The following is a 24,879-nucleotide window of genomic DNA, read 5'->3' on the forward strand; positions in this document are numbered from 1 at the left end:
TGTGTTTCCTCTCCTGTTCTTATTTCTCAATGTCTGTTTCTGACTGAGATCATCCATACTCATACTTCTCTTTCTAGCCTGACTCATAACATGACTCTATCAAGCTCCATTCAAGATGGGGTGAAGAAGACAAATTTACCAATTTTGACCATTCTGTATATAGACCACAACTTGCTCAGCCACTCATCTATTGTTGGACACCTGGGTTACTTCCAGGTTTGGGCTGTTACAACTTGTGCTGCACGGGAGTTGGGCTGTAGCACAGCGGGTTAAGCACAGGTGGCGCAAAGCACAAGGACCGGCATAAGGATCCCGGTTCGAACCCCGGCTCCCCACCTGCAGGGGAGTCGCTTCACAGGCGGTGAAGCAGGTCTGCAGGTGTCTCTCTTTCTCTCCTCCTCTCTGTCTTCCCCATCTCTCTCCATTTCTCTCTGTCCTATACAACAATGACAACAATAATAATAACAACAACAAGGGCAACAAAAGGGAATAAATAAATAAAATAAATATTAAAAAATATTAAAACAAAAAAAACAAACTTGTGCTGCTATGAGCCTAAGTATACTCATATATTTTCGAATGGGTGTGTTGGGTTCCTTGGGAAGGAGACAGATATCTCTATCCCCAGGAGAGGAGAGGAATTTCAAGGTTATTATAGGGTGGGTTCATTTCTAGTCTTTTGAGAATTCTCCAGATTGCTTGTCACAGGGGTTGGACCAATTTACATTCCAACCAGCAGTAGAGGAGGGTTCCTTTGCCCCCAAAACCTCCCCAGCATTTGCTGTTGCTATCATTTCTGATGTATGGCATTCTCACAGTGGTGAAATTATATCTCACTGTTGTCTTTATTTGCATTTCTCTGACAATTAATGACTTGGCAGTATTTTTTTTTAATGTGTCTGTTGGCATTTTGGATCCCTAGATAATCTATCAGTTTTTGAGAGTGGGGTGTTGAAATCTCTTACTATTTTTTTTTAATTTTTATGTTTATTTATTTTCCCTTTTGTTGCCCTTTCTGTTTTTCATTGTTGTTGTAGTTATTATTGTTGTCATTGATATCATTGTTTTTAGATAGGATGGAGAGAAATGGAGAGAGGAGGGGAAGACAGAGAGGGGTAGAGAAAGATAAGACACCTGCAGACCTGCTTCACTGCCTGTGAAGCGACTCCCCTGCAGGTGGGGAGCCGGGGGCTCGAACCACGGTCCTTACACTGGTCCTTGCTCTTCGCGCCACATGAGCTTAACCCACTGGGCTACTGCCCGACTCCCTGAAGTCTCTTACTATTATGGTGTTGCTATTGATGTATTTTCATAGCTCTTTCAGTAGATGTTTAATGTATTTAGATGGCACCTCACTGGATACATAACTGCTAATAATTGTTAAGTCCTCTTGCTTGATCCTCTGAGCACTATGTAATATCCATGTAATACCCATCCCTAGCTTTTGTTTATTTATTCTAAAGTGCACTGGGTCAGATATAAGAGTATCTTTCTTTTCTTTTCTTTTTTTTCTGTGGCCTTTAGCTTGTATGATAGTGTTCCATCCTTTCAGTCTGTGTTTGTCCTCTTGAGTTAGGTAGGATTCCTGTAGATAGCATATTGTTGGGTTGATTCATTTCCTAATCTATTTTCTTACTTTGTACCTTTTAACGGGTAAATTCAGGTCATTTACATTTATTGATATTATGGATTTAAAATATTTCAGTGCCATTAATCTAAATTTTTCTGAGTTTTTTGATATATGGCATGTTTTTGGTGATGTTGTAATCATTTATAGGAGACCTTTTAGAATTTTTTGCAGGGTACACTTGATGATAGTTGATTCCTTCAAGTGTTGTTTTTTGAGGTTTTTATGCCTTCATCTAGTCTGAATAACAGTCTAGGAAGATGCAGTTTTTCTTAAGTGCTTATTATATATCTTGACATTCTCTTCTGACTTTTAGAGTTTATGTGGAGAAATATGCTAATAATCTTATGGGTTTTCTTCTATATGTGACTTTTTCTCTTATAGTCTTCAGAATCCTTTCTTTATCCTAATTCCTTTTCATTTTAATTATGATGTATTTTGGTGTATGTAGGTTTAGGTCAATTCTGTTTGGGAATCTCTGGGACTTTTAAATTTTTATGTCCTTTCTGTTGTTTAGAGTAGTGAAGTATTCTATTATATCCTCTAGCATCCTTTCTTCAAACCTTCTCTCTTCCTCTGGCAAGTCAATAATGTATATACTATTTTTTGACATCATCTCATATTGTTGTTTTCAGTGTCTCTTTACCTCTTTTTTAGTTCTCTTACTTCTTAGTTTTCTCTAATTCATCCTCAATCTTGCTAATTCTGCTTTCTGCCTCAGTGGTTCTGCTCTCACTTTCCTCAACTCCATTCCTCAGTTCAGCTATTTGCTACTGCATTCAGTGATGGTATTGGTTTGTTCAGCTAATTGGGCTCTTAATTCACCTACTTCAGCTTTTAGCTCACTCGTTACTTTGAGATAGTTCATGTTTTATTTCAGAGTCTCATTTGTTGTTTTCCCACTTCTGATTATATTTTCCTCAAAAACTTTCCTCACTCCTGTGATTATTGCTTCAATTAATGTTTGAATGCTTTCTTTATTTTTGTTTGCTTTTTTTTTGGTCTTATGTCCTGGTTCACTGCTGCACTGTTTTTTGTTTGGCCATTATACCTAGTATCTTTTGAAAGAAAACAAAAATAAAAATAAGAAAACAAAAACAAAAAGCAGCCAACCATGGCAAACAGAGGGGGGTATACATGAAGAGACAGAGTAGGTATTAAATAACTAAAAGAACATGTTGGGGATGATGTTGGTATGGTGAAGTTTCCCCTAGTTCCCAATGTACCTATTTTTTTGCAGTTCTCTGCTTCAGTGGTGAATGACAAGACTTGGTTGAAGGGGTGGCTGCCTGGTTGTTTCATTGAGCAGACAGATCAGGATGGGAGGTGCTCAGGATTATTTGCAGATCAGATCCACTCAAGCAAAATGACAGGGATTGACCCTATATTATGACAAAAGATACACTCTCTAGAAAACTCCATCCTGGAATCTACCCAAACTGTCTTCTTTCTCTCCACAGAGAATCTGTATCTTACTGGCTACTCTTGCTTCCCAAATAAGCTGCCTTTTGGCTGGGAAAGGAATGGGAGGTGCATGGGAGACTCACAGTTAGGTTAGCCTTTGTACTTTTCAGTACCCTTTTGTCAGTTTATAAAAGGGTTACAGTTTCCCACTATAATTTATCTTTGCCCCTTCCTCTGCAGTTTCTCTCCTACTGTTCTAGAAATTTTGCATCCATTCGGAGATGCCAGGATCTGAAGAGATTTCTTGAAAAGAGTCAGCCTAGGTATTGTCATCATGCAGCCATCTTGATTCTGCCACACTAGATGATACTTTTTGTAGTTTGACATATATTTATTTCCTTGATGACTCATGATGCTACATATTTTCATGTACATGTTGATCATTTATGTATTTTCTTTGGACATAAGTCTTTTTGATTCACCTGCCCATTGTTTAATCAGATTTTTTTTGCTTATTGATTTGTATGAGCTATATATATTTTGGATATGAATTTTTTATTATATATATTATTTGCAGAGATTTCTTTTTCCTATTCAAATACTAGGTTGATTTCTCATTTAGTTGATAATTTCTATTGATTTATGGAAGTTTTTTAATCTTATGTAGTTCTACTTGTGTACTTCTGTTTTACTGGTTTAGTAAAATCTAAAATTTAAAATTTATTTAAAATCTAATATTTAAAAAACACTCTTAGGACTAATGTCAAGGACCTTACTTGCTTATGTTTTCTTCTACTGGATTGTTGGAAAAGTCATGACACATTTTCACACAGAAAAACATGTCATAATTTCTCTGACAACCCAGTAGAAGTTGTGTAGTTTCAGGTACTACTTTCAAGCTCTAATCTATTTTGAGTTAATTTTTGTGGTTGGTATAATAGTATATTACTAGTGTATTGCAACACAATATATTTTTGTATACTGATTTTATATTTGCAACTTTAGTAAATTCATTAGTTCTAACCATTTTTTTAGAGTTTCTAGGGTGCTCTCTCTATAATGTTATGCCATTTGCAAACAATGACAGCTTTGCTAGTAATTTTCAATTTGGAAGCCTTTGCCTAATTGCTTTGTTGAAATTTCCAAAACTGTGTTGAGAAAAGGGTGACAAGAATGCACATGTCTGTATTGAGCCTGAGGAAAAACATTCAACTTTTCACCACCAAATGTCATACATGGCACTGGCATACATGGTCTCTACACCCAGTTTGTTAAGAGCTTACATCATAGGCCAGCAAAATAGCTCACTTGGATAGTGTACTGATTTGTTACTATAATTAAAGCATTTTGTAACTGGTTTTAGCTATTTACCTAAATCAATGTACATATACACATACATACAAAACAGAGATAGAAATACATTACTAAACTACAGAAAACATTAACTATTAATAACATACAAATAAAAATGGCCAGACTTAAAGTTCCTTGCTCTTCTTAATGCCATCATTTTATTTGAAAATATTTAATGAACTCCTACTATGTGTTAGTGTACTAGTAGCACTGAAAACATAGGGGAATAAATGGATAGTGACATAGAAACTGACAATGACAATGCTGTGTGACAACTAAAATTCAGAGGGAAAGCATGGAGTGATATGGTAGCCTGTGGATGGGGCATTCACACCCATCTTGCTTCAGTAGAAGAAGCAATCTCTTAAATGAGTCAGAGAGGATGAGGTTAGTCAAGGAAGCAGGAATCCAGAGGGGTTGGAGCAATGAGAAAGCTTACAAGTTTAAAAAGTTTTGTAAGAACCGAGGAGCTGGAAGAGGAAAGAATATGGAAGAGTACAACATGAGAACAGAAAGATGAGACCAGTTTCAACAGCCCATTAACTCATTTTGTGTTTTAAGGTAAGAGCAATGGGGAGTAGCCAGAATCCTAGAACTAGGAAAGAGAGATGACGAGATCTCTATAGAGAGTAGGCTACGAGACCAAGATTTATAGCTGAGTATCAAATAAGAAAACCTTATAAGTTAGAGACTATCAAACCCATTATTAGGGAAATATAAGCATGGATGGTAAAAAGATGACAGGGCTATTTAGGAAGCAGAGCTGCTGGAATTTAACATGAATTCAATATGCAGCTAAAGGAAGAGAAAGAAGTTAAGGATGACTCTCGCTTTTTTTTTTTCCTTATTTCAAGGCCCAGAGAGGTTAAGGATGACTCTAGCTTTTTTAATTTCAAAGTCCATGTTTAAAATACCTATACAATTATTAACAATCTTGATTAGTATTTAATTTTTTTCTATGACACAAGGTGAAAGGTCAACTACTGACATTAAAAGAAGGGGTACAGGGAAAAAAATCCTGATGGTATAAAATCATATTCTTTACAGAATGAGAATGAGCTGAACAGAGAAACACATCCCACAGGAAAGTTCTGAGGCACAAATGATCAAAGACCAGTGAACTGGAGGCCCTCATCTGTATATACATGATATCTCTATCAGCACTCAGCAGCCACCAGGAAGATACAGAAAAGATCCACAGGGGTTGAGTGGTGGTGCACTGGATTAAGCGCACCTAGTCTGAACTGCAAGGACCTAAGCAAGGATCCCAGTTCCAGCCCCAGCTCCCCATCTGCAGGGGGATTCCTTCACAAGTGGTGAAGCAGGTCTGCAGGTATCTTCCTCTCTCTCTCTCTCTACCTATCTGTCTGTCTGTCTGTCTGTCTATCTATCTATCTATCTCCTCCCATGCCCTCTCAATTTCTCTCTGTCCTATCTAATAAAATGGTGAAAATGGCCACCAGGAGGAGTGGATTCATAGTGCTGGCACTGAGCCCCATTGATATTCCTGGAGCCAAAAAACCCAAACAAATAAAAACAAACAAAAAAAAAAAACCAGAATTGATGGACAGACTGATCTGTGTCACATTTTGCCAGGAGAGGCAGAAAAGAAAGATGCTAGGTCAAAGGCGTGCAGGATATGAGTCTGTGGCCAAAGCAATAAAACACAGTCTCTAGCCTTACTAGAGGAGTGTAGCTTTTTCTTGGATACTAGTTAGAGGTAGCTTCCTCTCTGGGCAACTAAAGCTACCATGCAGTTCAAGACCTAAGACCCAAAAGTACCGTCACAGAGACAGTATTAAGTAGATCTGAGCTGAGAAAAAGGTAAAAGGTCCCTCCCTGTCTTCTCCTAGCTGAAGCCAATGTTCTCCCAGAGTCACCTCCAAATCAGTAATCTCTGCCACCTCATCAACTTGACCAATGGTGTATTCTTGAACTGGTCCTTCTTCTTCTTCTTCTTCTTCTTCTTCTTCTTCTTCTTCTTCTTCTTCTTCTTCTTCTTCTTCTTCTAGCGTTTGCCCTTCTTCCGTAGCCAGTCAACAGCGTCAGGTTGAGCCTGATGTAAAGTTTCGAGACCTCCTTTGAATCTGGAGAGGTGGCAGTCGTTGACTATGTGAGTCATAGTCTGTCTGGAGCCGCAGGGGCAGTTCGGGTCGTCTCTGGCTCCCCAGCGATGGAACATAGCGGCGCACCGGCCATGGCCTGTTTGATAGCAATTGAGGAGGGCCCAATCATAACGTGCTAGGTCAAAGCCGGGTTGATGCTCGCAGGGGTCTGTGATGAGGTGTTTGTTCTTTACCTCAGCTGACTGCCAACTCTGTTTCCAAGAGACTAGAACAGAGAAGTTCAGTGTAGGCATAGGGGACCAGATTGGGTGACGAGACGTCAAGCGTTGGACAGGGTGGGTGAAGATATCCGCATATATTGGCAGGTCCGGTCGGGCGTAGATGTGGGAAATGAACTTAGATGATGCCGCATCCCGACGAATATCTGGCGGGGCGATGTTGCTAAGAACTGGCAGCCATGGAACCGGGGTGGAACGGATGGTTCCAGAAATGATCCTCATGGAGGAATATAATTTGGAATCGACCAAGTGGACATGGGGGCTACGGAACCATACTGGGGCACAGTATTCTGCAGTGGAATAGCATAATGCCAGAGAGGATGATCGTAGTGTGGAAGCGCTCGCGCCCCATGAGGAGCTGGCCAGTCTTGCAATGATGTGATTCCTCGCGCCCACCTTTACTGCAGTTTTTATGAGATGTTCGTGAAATGACAGGGTGCGATCGAGAGTAACGCCAAGATAGACTGGCTGGGCTTCATGCCGGATTCTCGTACCGCCAAGCTGCACATTAAGCTCACGCAAGGCCGAGGCATGGTGTAGATGGAAAACAGATGATACCGTTTTTGCAGTGCTAGGGATTAGTCGCCATTTTTTACAGTAATCAGATATCAGAGACATGTCTTTCGTGAGTGTTTCCTCGAGGATGTCGAACTTGGATGCCTGAGTTGCACAGCAGATGTCATCGGCGTAGATGAACTTCCTTGAAGAAGTTTCTGGGAGGTCATTGATGTAAATATTAAATAGCGTAGGAGCCAGAACAGAGCCCTGGGGGAGGCCACTTGAGACAAGTCTCCATCTGCTAGACTTGTCACCCAGATGCACCCGGAATCTTCTGTTTTGGAGAAGAAACGATATAGTGTTGGCCACCCATGGAGGCAGGCATCTTGAGATCTTGACTAGGAGACCATGGAGCCAGACCGTGTCATAGGCTGCTGTGAGATCAACAAAGACAGCACCCGTCTTTAAATTCTTCTGGAATCCATTTTCAATGTAAGTTGAGAGGGCCAGGGCTTGTTCACAGGTAGATCTTCCTGGGCAGAAACTAGCTTGGGTGGGTGATAGGAATTTCTCTGTAAGAGGAGAAATACGTGACAGAAGCAGCCTCTCAAGGAGTTTGTAACACACGGAGAGGAGAGAAATTGGTCTATAGCTGGCGGCCAGTGTTGGGTCTTTCTTTGGTTTCAAAACCGCTATAATCTTCGCACGACGCCAACCTTTGGGCATAGATTCAGATTCCAAGATGTGGGACAGGAATGAAGCGAGCCACTTCTTTGCCACGGGACCCAGGTTAAGAATGAGTTCTGGGATGATGTTATCATAGCCAGCAGCTGTTCCCGGTTTAACCCTCTTCAAAGCGTCTTCCAGTTCAGACAGTGTAAAGGGAGAGAGTTTTGGAGAACTGGTCCTAATCCATTGCTTCAAAATGTAAAGTCTTAAATGTTGCCTTCCTTAGTGACAGCCAACCTACTTATACCCACTATCAGCCATTCATAATTCTGACTAGTATAAAGCAGTGTCGATAAAATATATGAGAAAGTCTGTGCAGATTCTTGTGTAAATATTGGTCAGTACCAGCTTATGAAATACTTCACTCAGCTGAAACTTAAACATCTCATGGGTAAAGAGGGAAGCGTGATAGTGGGCCAGAAAAAGAAATGCTGTCATTGCTGAAAATGAATTTGGAGAGTTCTTAGGAATTGACCTTAAGGTTCATGACCAATATTCAAAAATACACACCACAATTTAAAATGTTTTTTTACTTTCCTTCAAGTTATCCTTCAATAATTTTACTTCCTAAAGTCAAATCATTGTATTTTTCATACATAAGGAAAACTAGGCCTGTAATTCCTAGCTTCCTGGATAAAGCTATAAAATAATTCAAAAACATAATTTAAACCAATAAAAACATTAAATTGGTAACTTATTTGAAATTCCATTGGGAAAGGTGATAGAAATCAGAAACTTGAGCATGTGCTATAAGATTCTAGATAATATAGAAAATTAAATAAATACTGGACAAAAATTAGCAAATGAAGCACTGACTGGTATAAAATCATCTAAGATTAAATACCAGCTAGTCCAAGAAATTGGGAAGAAGATTTAGAGGATGAGGAGAAACAAAACTAATTATATAGTTTCAGGAAAAGTAACATCTGCCTCAATACCTTCTTCATCTTCTTTAGTATTGCTGTACTGCAGGAAGATAATTCCTGGGGAGTTACAGTAACTTCTAAATGTAAGTCCTGGCAAGAATGAAAGTACCACATCACAAAATAACATCTACCCTGCAGACATTTAAATACATGGAAAGTGGACTCAAGCGTTCCAAAACTTGTTGAAGCACACAAAACAAGTGCAACTATAATATTAAACTGCTCACCTTAAAAATAAGCTTTCAACAAGATTTCTTTGGAAGAAAATAATCATACTTAGAACAGATAGTTATGACATACATGAATTATTGCTCTAAGAAGTAACAATTTTACAAAATATGTGGAAGTCTGCCATACTTTTAAGTATGATGTCTGATAAATCACTAACACATATTTCTTCCTTGAAACAGAATAATCTAACATGAATTTGATTCTATAAAGAAGAGAGAGATGACAGAGAGGGAAAAATTCCTATCTATATAAATTCTACAATGTCAGAAAATCATCTGAATGTAACTCTCTAGGCTCTACAAAGCAAGTATGTATTATTGTTTTGCACCATTTAGAAGCAATATTATGTAGTGGATAACAGCCTAGTGCTAAGACTTTGATTTAAGTATGCATGATTAGGGAGGTAGAAGGAAGAGAATGGTCAGAAGGTAGCAACAGGTAAATAAATAGTCAGCTCTTGCTTATTAACTGTGAAATCATTTTGTAACCTGCAATCTTAAAAAAAAGGTGTGTGTGTGTGTGTGTGTGTGTGTGTGTAATGTTAGCTTGTGTATCTACCTTCATCTTTCTGTAAGCAGTAAAGATCAGAGAGAATGTCTTAAGCATCTTTTTTGCCCCTTCACCACCCCTGGCACCGAGCCTTAAACATGACAGGTAGTAATAATATGCATTACACTGGATTTTCTGCATGAGTACCCCTGACTCTTGATCCATCTAGTGTTTTCTTCTTTTCTCACCTCAGCTCAATTTCTTCTCTTAGTTTGCACCCTCATCATCATGGCTTAACTGATAATTAACTATACAAATTACGTTATGGGCTAGCATCCTTCAACTGAAAAAGTTCTATTAAAAATTAAATAAATTAAATTAAAAATGCTTTCTGCTACGTTAATTGTTTTTCCTGTAAGTGCTATTGATTTTGCTGCTCCTCTCAACTCCATCTTTTTTTTTTTTTTAGATAGAGGAGGAGAAAGAGAAGAGATAGAGAGAGAAGGAGAGACATTAAAGCCTAACTCAACCAGTTGTGAAACTTTCCCTGCGTAGTTCCACCAATGTGGTGGCCAGGGGCTCAAACTGAGGTCTCTATTCATGGAAAGTGTGCTTTTACCAGGTGAGTCATCTCTTAGTCTCTTTTTTTAAAATTTAACTTAATTTATTATTGGATAGAGATGAAAAGATTGAGATGATGGGGTGAGATAGAGACAGAGAGACATCTGCAGCCCTACTTCATCACTTGTGAAGCTATTCCCATTCTCCTGCAGGTGGGGACCAGTTCCTTGAACCCGGGTTGCTGTACACTGTAATATGTGTGCTTAGCCAGGTGTGATACTGCCTGGCCCCTCTTAGTCTCCTGAAAAACACATTTTTAAGTCTTTTTATGTTGTACTCTTACTTTTTCATTATAAATAACTTGAAAATTTTTTTCTTTATTTCCTTCTTTCTCCCTATTCCTCACCCTTCCTTCCCTTTCTCCTTTATTCCTTTTCTTTCTCTCTTTTTAGATAAAGACAGAGAAGTAGAAACACAGAATGACAGCACTGAAGCTACCTGCTACAAGGTGGGTGTCAGGTTCAAATCTGGGCCATGCACATAAAAGCAGCACACCATCTAAGTGAGATATTTCACCAGCTACAAACAATAGTTTTCCATAACTGGATATAAAGTATAAAGCAATCATGTTTGGTTGCTATAGAGGTATACTTTTAAATAAAATAATAAATAATTTTTTTAAAAAAATATTTATTTATTATTGTATAGAGACAGAGAGAAACTGAAAGAGAAGGGGGAGACAGAGAGAGGGAAAGAGGCAGAGAGACACCTGCAGCCCTGCTTCACTACTTGTGAAGTTTTCCCCTGCAGGTGGGGACTAAGGGCTTGAACCCAGGTCCTTGCACACTGGGATGTGTGTGCTTAATGCAGTGTGCTACTATCTGGCCCCTTAAAGCTATACTTTTAAAATACAAAGTTAATAGTCCATAAGAAGAAGTCACATACTTTTCATAGTTCCATCTTCCTCTTCCTCATCTTCACTGTTTATAACCATGGTTCCCAGGTCAGACTCCAGCATGGTGCTGTTATGCTCGATCATGGTCTGGGCCCCTTCACTCATCGTGCTTGTGGCCCGCATGGTGCCCACACTTTCCGAGCTTGTTTTTACCATAGTGTGAGAATCCAATTCATCTTCATCCTGCAAACAAGATACTATAATGAAGTAAAACTTTTCAAAGACGACCATATTTTTTTCCCTTCTACTATTCTTTACATGTTTCCTGACTCTGTTTTTAATTTGAGTATAGTGGTGAATTTGATTTCATTATTTCAACATCATTAATTAATATTCTTACTAGTAGTACAGTTATATCATACTTTTAACAACAGGGGGAAGAAAGGTGACTTTGAAATTAGTTATTACATTTCTTAATTTTTTATTCCAGTAAAGATGAATACCTTCTTATATTTCAATCTTTATTTTTTTGAGTGCTTAAGTCAGAGACAAAGGCTTACATGATAGCTTCTGCCACCAGTTCTCCCCCCCACCCAAAAGCCCCACATGAATTCTTCGTTCCATGCTAGTTTAAAGCCATTATCTCTCACTTGAGCTACTATGCAGCTTTCTAGCAGTTTTCACTCTTGCTCCCTTTAGTCTCCCACACAACAGTCAGATCCGATCCTTTCAAAAGACAAATTACAACATCTCCTGCTCAAAGCCCTGCATTTGGCTTCCCATCACACTTAGAATAAAATCCAAAATCTCTATCATGGCCGAATGTGTTCTGGGCTGGTATTATCTGCCACTCCTATCTCTTATCACATTCCTTCCCATTCACCAAGCCCCAGCCATGCTGACTTCCTCTGCTGTTCTGTAAGTATTTTAAGCATTCTCCTCCCCAAGCTTTTCACTAAGCTGGTAGCTCTGCTAGGACTGCTCTTCCTCAAAGACAATATGATCCTTTAGCTAACTTAGGTCTTTATTTATTTTATTTAGGTATCACCTCCTAAGTGAGACTTTTGTTTTGGTTTGGTTTTTCAGTATCCAATCTAAAATTGAAGCCACCATCATTCTTTCATCCCGACTTCTTCAAAACCTATGCTTGGATGACTGGTCTTTTCTACCAGGAGAACATACTGGCTGCAGGCAGAACACTTTTCCTTTTCCCACTGATGAATTCCAATGCTTAAAACACCTGGCACATAGAAAGTACTTGAAAAATTGTATTTCATGAATGAACTGATTTATACTTTTAGTTATTCATTCAATAAGCATCTATTATAAATTTATAATGTGTGAAGAAGATCAGACACAGGAGATATAAGCATGGATAAGAAATGGTTTTGATCCATTTTGTCTTTCTTATCTGACAGATCCTGCCCTGGGTTTATTTGTACAAACAACAAAGACAAGTACCAGCCTCATGGAAACAGCTACCTTGGGGTCATCCCATTCCTTTTTTGTCCTCACATTAGTAGAGAGAGGCCTGTATTCAGGAGCTGTTGGGGGTCTGCACACCTTTGAGAGCTTAAGTTATCACTGAAGCTGGTCTGGACTTGGCTGAAGCCTTGACGACAGGCAGGCATAGTCTGAGACCATTGGTAACGTTACAAGCATGTGTCCTGAGCTTGGGGTGAGTGATGCAGGCAAGCTGACTGAGCTTGTGTCTTCTGTCCTTTTTGGATGCTGGCTTTGGCCTCCTAGGCTTTTATAAGAACCTTCCTTGACAGGCATCTTCTTCAGGTCTTTCTTATTATGCTTCTAGGAGAAGTACAAGTCCCACAGGAACATAGGGCATACCCTCTTTAAGTCACATCTTTACAAATGGAGATTTTTGATGCCATTTCTGTACCATTTTCAGGCCTGGTGTACATGCCTATACTGAAGCCCAGAGCTACAAATCCATTTAATTTTTAAGGAGTTTGAAGTATGAGAAAAGTTGACTGATGCATGAACAACGAATTTCAAGATAATCTATTAAGTGCTATGAAAAAAGTACTAGCTAGGGCAGAGAGATATCTACTCTGGCAAAACACCTGCCTTGCTGTGTGTGTGTGGCCGAGTCCTGAACTCTGGGACCACATGGGAACAAAATCCCTGGAGAAGCTTTGATGCTGTAGTGCCCCCACCCCCATCTCTAAGTTCTATCTGAGAGAGTCAGCCCCAAGAGATCAAACTGTGAATCAGAGGCTCTAGCAATGCAAAATGGTGGCAGAAGAGGTGGTGGAGGAGGGGGTGGGTAGGGGGGTAGGGAGGGAATGGTAGAATATAACAGGTGTACCAAGGGCAAAGTCTCTAAAAAAAAAAAAAAAAAAAAACCAAAAAACTGAAAACCTAATGGTGGAGTCTAAAGAATTTTAACACATGAGCTTTAAAAAAAAAAAAACAGAAGAAGTAAGCTGCTTCTGAGACTTTGTGGGAACTATGGTGGTTATTCTTGAAGAGGGTGGAGTCACCTATCACTTCGGTGACAGGTGTGGTGCGGAACCATAACCTGTAATCTACAATCTTGAAACCACTATTAAACCACTAATGAACATTTTGAAAAAAGAAAAAGCCACACCAAGAAGATTACTTTTAAATTTGGTCTTCAAGGATGGTAGACTAGATGTGCCATCAATATATATACAAATCTGAGTGAGTGCTTCAAATCACAATTTTTTTTTTTTTAGGGCAGAACTACAACTGAGATAGCCCTTAACATTGCATTATACTACTGTGCTACTTCAGCGCCTTGCACTTACGTGATGAGACATTCATTACACAGCAAATATGAAATCTCCCATTAGACACTGAAATGTCTAATGGCAGTAGCCAGGTCTTGCTAACAGTTTTATTTCTTGTATCCAGTACAAATCCTGGTTTTCATTACAGAATCTATTAAATAAATATGAAAGCTTTCATTATGAGATAGTACCCAAGCACATAACTAAGAACAATGTCATGTGTGGTTTTAGTATATAATTATATAATTTTATATAAACCAACATATTATTATAAAAATAGAATGGCTAGTGATGACAATTTGGCTGGGGGAAGAATAATGCCACTTGCCAGAATTACCCAGTTGGCCATCTAGTAAATTATCATAAAAATAGTTGTCAGAAGCCTATTCTACAGACTTCTGGGAAGCTACCTCCACCTAATCTCTCATTAGATAGACATTATACCTCTCATTAGATGAGACATTATAATCCTCACTGTGCAGATGATAACCCAAAGTTCAGATAGGTTTAACAATGTATCCAAAATCATAAAGCAAATAAATGGAGAGACAGGGATTTTAACAAGGTCTCTCTGATCCTAAAATCCAAATTCTAACTTGTTTTGTGCTTGTTTATTTGCTAGATTGTTTTTTTTTTTTTCCTTTGTGGGGGGAGGTCGCTGAGACTTTACCACTCCATACAGACTTTTTCAGATAGGAAGAAAGGCAGAGACAGAGGAAGACACTATAACACTGAAGCTGCCTTCAGTGCAGTGGGAATCAGGCTCAAAGCTGGTTCATTTGAAGCCAAAGTGATTGTGTATGACAAAGCAAGCACACTAAGTGGGCTATCTTGTCTCACTTGAGCTAGGTAATCTGTAGCTTCTAAGTGCAGAATGCTTTTAGGATCATCTACAGAATTCTCAAATCTAATATAATTTCTATTTTAGGTTTGCTAGAGCACATTCACTTTTACTAAGCTAAGAAATGAGAATATGGGGATCAGGCAGTGGCAGACCTGGTTATGTGCACACGTTACAGTGTGTAAGGACCTAGGCTCAAGCCTCTGGTCCCCACCTGCAGAGGGAAAGCTTCACAAGTGGTGAGGCAGGGCTGCAAGTGTCTCTCTGTCTCTCTCCCTATCGCCCCCAGCCCCTCTCAATTTCTCTCTCTGTATCCAATAATACATAAATTTTTTTTAAATGAGAACAATTTTAAAAAATTGTCTGATTTGTACTTGGGCAAAGAGCTAACACAAAAGAGTTGGGATTTGGGCTGGGGAAACAGCATAATGTAAATGAAGGAGACTTTCATGCCTGAGGTTCTGAGGTCCCAGGTTCAATCTCCAGCACCATCATAAGAGGTGAGAAGTGCTCTTGGTCTTTCTCTCTGTATCTTTTTCTGTATTAGTCTCTCTCTGATATAAAATAAAATAAAGTATTTTAAAAAAGAGTTGAGACTCTCCCAGTAGACTCCACAGAGGAAAGAGACAAAAAAAGTTGATTTTTCTATTGTTTCTTAATAAAATCTACTGCTAGCTTAATCTTATAATTTATGAGGGTTTCAGCCAGTTTATTGCCAAAACACCAAATCTATTTTTGTATTTGTGAGTCACCTCTCTCTTATTCTAGTGAGATTCAGATCACTGACCATTAAACGAACAAGAAAGCTAAGAGCTTGCTGGTGAGACCCAATACTTTTACTATTAGTCTCCCTACATGAGAACTGAATTTACAAAGAGATGATAAAGCTTACACCTTTAGAGTCACATAATTGACTTAAACAATCTATAAAATTATAAATACACTGAGTGGGATTCAGATGGTGTCACTTTTGAGGTATATTGTCTTTGCTTACATAAAACTGGAGAAATCAAATACTAAGAATATGGTCATGGTGTTGAAAGCTCTTCAAGAGCATCACTTTTTACTTGATAAAGTAGATCAAATTATCATTTTTACTGCTACTAGGGTTACCGCTGGGGGTTTGTGCCTGCACAACTCCACGATTAATCTAAGTTTTTAAACAGAGGGTGATAGACACAGAGAAAGGGTAGAGAAGACAGAGACAGGGAGGAGAGAATCCTGCCAATACCGCTCCGCTGTTCCAGGAGTTTCCTTGCAGCAGGCAGGGACCAAGGTTTGAATGCCAGTCCTCATACGGGTTACTGTGTGTAATACAGACCGCTCCTTAGCTCAAATTACTCTTAAAATGTTAGATTATTGATATATTTACTTGATTCTTTTTATGTTTTATAAGAAGACGGTTATATATAATCTTTTTCAAAGTTAAACTTTATACACTCTGTTATTCCTCACAAAAGACAAGCAGAAGAAAAAACATGTTGATACTTTATAAAAAAAAAAAAAGGTCTGCAGAACAGATGCTCCTCCACTGTAGAAAGCAGGCAATTCCAGTAAGGGATACAATAGCATTTTCAATCAGTGGTCATCATGTGCCAGGAATGCAAAACAGAGTACTGATGATAATCCAGGTTATGAATCATAAAATCCACATGGAATACAAATATTTGAAAACATTATGAGGAAATCCTACTCCATTGCTAAGAGATTTATAATAGTCTGAGAAATAATCAGACTTCACATTAGCTAACTTTACATTTTGTAACATCCCCTACCTTGAAACATTTAAAAAATATACTGCTAATATTTGTCTGACTTTAAGGGGTTTTATGCAAATATTTTTAGAAAGTATCTGTCATTTGTAAAACTGGTGAGTTAAATTATTGTTAAATAGGCATCTAATAGAAAAATACTCTAAACTTTTACTCTTCATAAAATGATGCAAATACTTCTTTATTTGCAATACTATTATATATTATAAAAATACACTATCAGTAGAGAGCAGTGAATTTAATGACTTTGATTCATAAAAAAAATACTAATGCATTCTGCTATAGCTAAAATTCTGTTAATGTATTCTATACACACACACACACACACACAGTCTTTTCTCTTTCATGAATAAAAAGAGGTATAATATATAAAATGAACCAGTTATGGAAAAATCTTTAACATTACGATGGTCTAGCTATCTTTAAAACATTTTAGTGGTACTAACCAAAGGATTGCATGAAACAGCAAATAATACGTGCAACAAACATACTATTACTGCAGTTTTCAAAGTAGTTAAGGAAATTTTCAAGGGCTCCAGAACTGGGAATCAGAGTAAGAATGAACTTGATTGGACCTCAGGTATTGAGACTTTAGGGGGTGGAGTATACATTTCAGTGAAAGGGTGGGGCTGGGAGAGGGGAGACAAAAACACTCTGGTTTGTCTCCAACGCAAAAGGAAATCCCTGTATGAAGCTGGGAGTCTTGAAAGTTTACATCCTCAGTGAAGGGTAAATTTCTAAGAAGAAACTGCTCATACACAATGGAGATGATATACAAATTTAACTGTCTCGTCTGTGTTAGAAGTAAAGGTGGGGAGGGTGTAATGAAGACACTCTACTTAGAAGGTAAAGATAAGGGTTTGGACTTTTTAAAATAATCCCCATGTTCTGGGAACACCATGCTGAGAAATTAACAGTTTCACTATGGAAGTACACAGATGTCTGATAAAAAAAATAAATAAAAGTCTATCTTAAAGGAACTCATATTCAAATTTCAACCCAGAACTCATATCTTTCTCAGAGGTAAAATCCTGCTAAAATTGAGTTTACAACCCAAAAGAGCAATTAACTACTGGGAATGGGTAGAAACAGCAAATAGGGATCAGAGGTAGTGCAATTGGTTGAGTGCATATGCTATCAGGAGGACCTGAGTTTGCACCCCAGCTCCAACCCTGCAGGGAGTGGCTCTTCAGGAGCAGTGAAGCAGTCTGCAGTCATCTCTCTCCCTCTCTGCTCCCCTGAGTTCTTTCTGTCCTATCAAATAAAAATTGGGGGGGGGGAGGGAGGAAGAAAGGAAGGTAGGACTAATACCAGAAGTTAAGATTGCTCTTTAGAATTACATTACTGGCCTTAGAAAGCTAGAGCTATGTGAAAAAAATTCTAGAATAAAAATTAGGAAGGTGTAAGTTGTGGCACACTACATCAGAAAGAACAAAAACAGAGGTAAGGGTATTCTGGGTTGCATAAAGGAGCAGCCCACAGTTTAGAGTGCTGTATACACCATGAGCCAGCAAAGTTTGCTTTGCAAAGGAATGGCAAGCCCTCAGCAAAGTATGAAATGGTCATTAATAAAGGGGTGGCTATATTAACAACTATATTAGCAACCTCCATCTCACCCATACTAAATCCATTTATTAATACACTGAGGAACAAACAAGTGATACAAGCCTTTAATGACTTAGCTCCAAAATTATACTGCTCACGAGGAATTAGAGGAATGTTAAAGTAAAGGTTTCTACTCTCTTTTTTCTTGACAAAAAATTGTAATATATCTATAGTTTCAGTAGTTCTCACAATATGCCTCACTTTGCATTATATATTCTAATTTTTAAAGGCACATGTACTAAACATATTTTAAAAACATGTAATTATATATCTCTGCATTGACATCTGTATAACTTTATAATTATCTATGTAAAAATGCATGGATATCTTCTTAAAGAATGACTAACAAATATAATATTCAGAAATTATACTGTAATTTTCTACTTGGACAATAAAGATGTACAGAATGATAAAAAAAAAGTCTTGAAACTAAAAGATGAATCATAGGAGGTAAAAACTAAAGAGAGAAAAATCAAATTAGAGGTTACTACTAGATATGAGGTCATTAGAGCCTCAGATTAGAGTCCAATAGAAACAGAAGTAAGTTGAATCACAAAAAAGCATAAAGAATCAGTAGATTCTAGAAAATTTCTAGACAAATATACTAGATCAAGAACAACTCCACAATTTTGACCCAAAAAAAAGAGACCAAACTGACACTAAAGAGAAATTTGTAAAGATTTTAATTTCAATAGATGAGGACAAAAGTAAATAAATGATGTCAGTTATTCATAAGCAATAAATAAATAAATGAAGGCTAAATGGAATTTCCCACTTTGCCACATCATGAAAGCATGGAAATTTTGTTATTTACTGTAGTGAAAGAGCCAACTAAGAAATCCACATGGCAAAATAATAATAATAGAAAAAAAAAAAGACATCTACAAGGCATGTGCAGTGCAACTTCAAAGAAATGAGCATAAATTTTGAGAAAACTGTGACAGGAATCTCTTACCCCTTTCCCTACACAGAATTTAGGGGTTCGTAGCTATGCTAACCTGCCACTCCTGTCAATAATTTAATTTTTTTAATTTCTTCATTTACTGGATATAGACAACCAGAAATCAAGAGGGAAGGGAGGTGACAGAGAGGGAGAGAAACAAAGAGATGCCTGCAGCCCTGCTTCACCACTCGTAAAGCTTTCCCCCTGCAGGTGGGAACCCGGAGCTTGAACCCAGGTCCTTACACATTGTAACACGTGCGCTCAGCCAGGTGCACCACCACCCAGTCCTGTCGATAAATCTTCATCATCACTTAAGTGAGGAAGGGCAAAAATCACAGGAACATTTTCTAGTATGTCTCACATTGTGGAAAAAGCCCTATACACTATTATATTAAAAACACTCTATTTTGTATAGCAAGGCGAAACTACTGATGCAAACCATTAAAGCACTATACTTCCAGCTGTGCTCCCACAGAAGGAAAAGCAGTGTTCATCCCTATTAGCTTGGGATTTGAACCAGGGCAGGAGAGAGAGCACCACGGCACCAAAGAAAGCTCAGTGAGTGATGGAAAAGTGCTAGTATCTCTCTTCCTCTCTCAGTGTCTACTTCCCCATCTTTCTGTATCTGAAATAAAAAGTCAGTCTGGGAAAAGTGGAATAGTGCATGCACAATGCACCTGTCTGGGGGTGGGGGGAGCAGAAGGATTAACAGATCAACTACTTAACCCTGGTCACATCAGTCCCCAGCTGAGAAAATATGAAGGAAAAAAAAAAGTACTACCTCAGTGTCTGACAGGCTGAAAGAAGTGGTAAACCAGCATTTATCAATTAACAGTTAAGATCTGCTATGCCTGGAAATTCATCCAGAGAATGAACTTTCTTCCCACTGCTGTAAGTGGGTGACCCTTCTTTTTCACTGAGAACATCAGCACCATAGCTTATACAGCTGCTGGCTTTGACATACCTGTCTTTAACAAACAGAAACGATTGCTTTCATGGATCCTAACTCTTTGTATGTTCACAGACATGTTTTAAAAGTTACATCAAAGCTTTCAGGATCTCCAAAAGTCATAAAAGACTTGTCTATCAGTGCAACATGCTGAAATGGTAAGAAGGCATGTGGGAAGGACTTCAGAGGCTCCTAGATGCAAGACTACACAAGTTCTTGGCATTATATTAAAAAGTTCCCTAATAAAAGATTATCTTGCATCCTCTGTGCACAATACTGACATACAATAGAGTAAATTTAAAAGTAAAAGCCACCTGAACCATGACTTCTGTTTTTTTCTCACAGCCAAAAGCATGTCAAAGGATTAACAAACTATAAAGAAGATTACCAAGTCAAACATTTTAAAAATGAAAATAACATTTTTTTTCTGTTGTGCTGCTATAAACAATTTATAAAAATATTCCACAAGAGGGCACCAAAGACAGAAGACTAGAACAAGTTCTCTTACTGGAGACAGATAAAACAGGTTCTAAGAGAGGCTTTCGTATCAATTAGCCTATTGTCAATACCTGTCACAGACTAGTGACCACTGAGCTTTTTTAAACTGGCATATCTGAGAACATCATAACCACTTTCATATAAGTTTTATTTTAATTATGTCAGCTACATATAAAAATCTCCCTAAAGACACACACAATTGAGAAGCATTTAAGAGAAACAGAAATATAAAGTATTTTTCCACTTTATCACTACATTTATGTAGAAAGACTTATGGTTCTATGTCCTATGTTCCTAGAACAAAATATCAAAGGACTAATTTGTCTTAAGAGATAATTTCCTGGGGGCTGGACGGTAGCGCAGCGGGTTAAACACACATGGCGCAAAGTGCAAGGACTGGCGTAAGAATCTCAGTTCGAGCCCCTGGCTCCCCACCTGCAGGACGGTTGCTTCACAAGCGGTGAAGCAGGCCTGCAGGTGTCTATCTTTCTCTCCCCCTCTCTGTCTTCCTCTCCTCTCTCCATTTCTCTCTGTCCTATCAACAACAACAGCTATAACTACAATAATAATAACAACAAGGGCAACAAAATTGGAAAAAAGGCCTCCAGGAGTAGTGGATTAGTAGTGCAGGCACCAAGCCCCAGCAATAACCTAACCCTGGAGGAAAAAAAAATGATAATTTCCTCTTAGGGGGTGGGCAATGGCATACCCAGTAGAGTGCACACATTACCATGGGATTCAAGACCCCAGTCATCACATGGGGGGGAGGGACCTTCTTGAGAGGTGAAGCAGTGCTGCAGGTATCTTTCTTTCTCCCTCTCTATCTCCCACTTCCCTCTCAATTTCCGCCTCTAATTAAAAAGAAGAAAACACAACAAAACAAAAATATTGATTTCCTCTCTTCCCTAATCTTTTCTCCTCACTCCTTTTCTGCTCCATTGTATGATTCATTCAGTAGTAAATAAATACTTAAATACACACTCAAGAAATATGACTTGTATAAATTTAGAAACAGTATTAGGAAAAAAAACAGATGAAATGATAAGAAATCAGCTTCTAAAACACAAGGTGGGGGTACCTGGTTAAGCACACACAGGACAAAATGCAAGGAACCACAAGGATCTAGGTTTGAGCCTCCGCTCCTTACCTGCGGGGAGGACGCTTCATAAGCAGTGAAGCAGGTCTGCATATGTCTCTCTGTCTCTCTCTCTCTCTCTCTCTATCTTCCCCTCCTCTCTCTCTAAAAACAAAATGGCTGAAAGGAGCAGTAGCTTCCCAGTGCAGTGCTGAGACCTAGTGATAACTGTGGAGGCAAATAAATTAATAGCAACTGGGATGATTGCTTGAAGTACCAATATTAACTTTAACATGCGGTTCACATTACTGAAACACCTGATAGAAACAAAACTCTAGGGCAGAGAGATATTAGAAACAATTCCCCCTCAAACCTAATTAATTCAGCAAATGTCTAACTTAAATGCTGCTGGAAAAAATTACGTGTACCAGCATCACTCCAATTTTTAAATGCAAATGTCTTCTTTGTTGATGATAATCTTGAGGCATTATGCTAAATAAGGGGTAAAGTGAAGTAAAACTTCTTGTGAAATAAATTTTTTTTTTCCAGCATCCAGGCCTTGTGTATTTGTCATTCCCACTGTCTGGCTAAATTTTTCATTCTTTTTATTTCTGGGGGAGGGGGTAAGGGAGACAGAGAGAAGGATACTACAGTATTGTGGCTCAATTCTGTGGCTCAGAGCCCGGTCTTCACTCATGGGAAGGCACACAACCTACCTGGTGAGAAGTCCTCTAGCCCCATAAAGCAGTTCTATACATTTACTTGCTGATTTGATAAATAATGATATAAAATTTATGTAATAAATACTGTGGGCCAGGTAGTGTGCTAAAATACAGATTTTAATCATTGAGAAGTGTATAATTTAGTGGAGAGAGAACGCAGAGATATAGATAACAGTAAAAGATTTTTTGCTGCCTTTTTTTTTTTTATGAAACAGATCTTTTCACAGAGACAAGCACAGCATACCATATGGTGCCACAGGCCTAGGTGCACTTATATAAAGCTTGTAGAAGCATTAAGAAAGGTTCACCTTTCCAACAGGATCAATAGCTGAGGTGATAAAGGAAAATGAGCTAATGCAAGAAACAAAGGTGAAATATAACAAGTAGCATAAGCAAAGGCAGCCATCATTTTCACTATGCTTATGGCTTTCACAAAACCTAACTTAAAATGCATCATAAATCTTACATAAAATGCAAAGCCAGGAAGCACAAGGACCGGCGTAAGGATCCTGGTTCAAGCCCCCGGCTCCCCACCTGCAGGGGAGTCGCTTCACAGGCGGTGAAGCAGGTCTGCAGGTGTCTATCTTTCTCTCCCCTTCTCTGTCTTCCCCTCCTCTCTCCATTTCTCTCTGTCCTATCCAACAACGATGACAACAACAGCAATAATAACTACAACAATAAAAAAACAATAAGGGCAACAAAAGGGAAAATAAATAAATAAAATAAATAAAAATGCAAAGTCAGAAAACTTCTGGAAGAAAAGACCTTAGTTTGGCATTGAGTTTATAGATAAAATACTAAAAGCGAGATCCATGAAAAAAAAAAAATCCACCACACCACAAGGTGATGTTAAAAGTGAAAACATCAGGTTCGAGTCCCCAGTCCCCACCTGCAAGGGGGAAAGCTTCATGAGCGGTACAGTACTGCAGGTGTCTCTCGGTCTCTCTTCCTCTCTATCCCGCCCCCTTCCCTCTTGATTTCTGGCTGCCTCTATCCAATAAATAGATAAAGATAATAAAAAAAAAATTTTAAAGAAAGTTTTTTAAAAAAGTAAAAACATCTACAGTTTTGGTGAAAAGAGTTTAAGGAAATGAAAAGATAAAGATCAGAAAAAAACAGTATGTCAAATACAAAGTTTATGATGGATTATATGTACAAAGTGAAAGTTTTAACCACAGTAAGAAAAACAACACAAAATAATTTAACTAATAAGGAAAACCCTGAATCTAGTCTAAGATATTTTAATGGAAAATAAGCATACTAAAAGATGCACATCTTTCTCCTTATGAATTGCAAATAAGCCAACAAGGAAATATAGCCAAACACTTACTAGGATGACTAAAATACAAAAACTAACAATATTAATTGCTGGCATAGATGCTTAGAAAAGTAATCTCATCTAATGTTGGCAGGAATCCAAAGAGTAAAACTATGGACTACAGTCAGGCAGTTTCTTTCTTTCTGTACATTTGCTTTTAAGGATTTACTTATTATGAGAGGAGAGAGACACGAGAGAGAAGAAAAAGAAGGAGGAGGAGGAAGAGGAGAAGAAGGAGGAGGAGGAGGAGGAGGAGAAGTAGTAGTAGCAGCAGAGGAGAAGGTGAAGAGGAGGAGAAGGAAGAAGAAGGGAACAAGCAGAGAACTACCCACCTCTAGCACCTCTGACATACAAGTTGGTGCTCTAACAGACTGAACTATCTCCCTAGTAACAGGTAGTTTAGTTAAAAAGCTATTTACTCAAGTAACTTGCAAACTCCCAATGGCACAGAAGCCAGCAAGCAAAATGCTTAGAGCAGCTTTACTTATAATTGCCAAAAACTAGTAATCAAGATGTCTTTCAGCAGATGACCAGATAAACTGTGATACAATCACACAATAAAATATTCAATATAAAACTGAGTTATTAATCCATGAAGTATGTATGGATGAACTGTAAATGCACACTGTCATGTAAAAGAAGCCAGGTTGAAAGTGTGACAAAATGTAGGATTCTAATCAAAAGACATTTTGTAATACACACAATGATGATAGGTGGATGACTGCACAGGATTCAGGGGTGAGAGAGTGTTGACTAGGTTAAACATAGAGAATTTTTTCTGAGGGTAATAAACTTATACTCTAAATACTGCAATGGTAATTGTGTGGCACGATGTATTTGTCAACCACAGACAGAACTTTGCACCATAAAGAGTGAGCTTTGAGTGTGTCAGGCGGTAGTGCAGTGGGTTAAGCGCATGTGGCACAAAGCACAAGGACCGGTGTAAGGATTCTGGTTCAAGCCCCTGGCTCCCCACCTGCAGGGAAGTCACTTCACAAGCGGTGAAGCAGGTCTACAGGTGTCTGTCTTTCTTTTCCCTTCTCTGTCTTCCCCATCTCTCTCCATTTCTCTCTGTCCTATCCAACAAAAACATCAGTAACAACAATAATAATAACTACAACAACAATAAAAAAGAGTGAGCCCTTGACATATGCAAATTTTTAAAAAATCTTTTAGCTGATCAGGATTCCTAATGCAAAATGTAGTTCAAAAAAATCTAACTGTATTACAAATATCTGAAAGAGCTTCACTGAAGGAGGTGAGAGAAAAGGCACTTACTTAAATAACTTAGAAGTGAATACAGTCTGAAGACTAAAACAAATAATAAT

General features: G+C 38.3%; 1 protein-coding gene across 1 annotated transcript in view; it reads right to left on the minus strand.

Annotated features, from left to right (window-relative positions):
* The window catches only part of STK3 (serine/threonine kinase 3), a 267,643-nt gene that overhangs the window by 88,428 nt on the left and 154,336 nt on the right, over positions 1-24,879 (minus strand). Inside the window, exon 9 of the mRNA XM_007532351.3 lies at positions 11,108-11,300. Within this exon, the coding sequence (XP_007532413.1) occupies positions 11,108-11,300 (193 nt within the window). The remainder of the gene's footprint in view (positions 1-11,107; positions 11,301-24,879) is intronic.

Source organism: Erinaceus europaeus, chromosome 8, assembly GCF_950295315.1.
Source record: "Erinaceus europaeus chromosome 8, mEriEur2.1, whole genome shotgun sequence".
Taxonomy (NCBI): Eukaryota; Metazoa; Chordata; class Mammalia; order Eulipotyphla; family Erinaceidae; genus Erinaceus; species Erinaceus europaeus.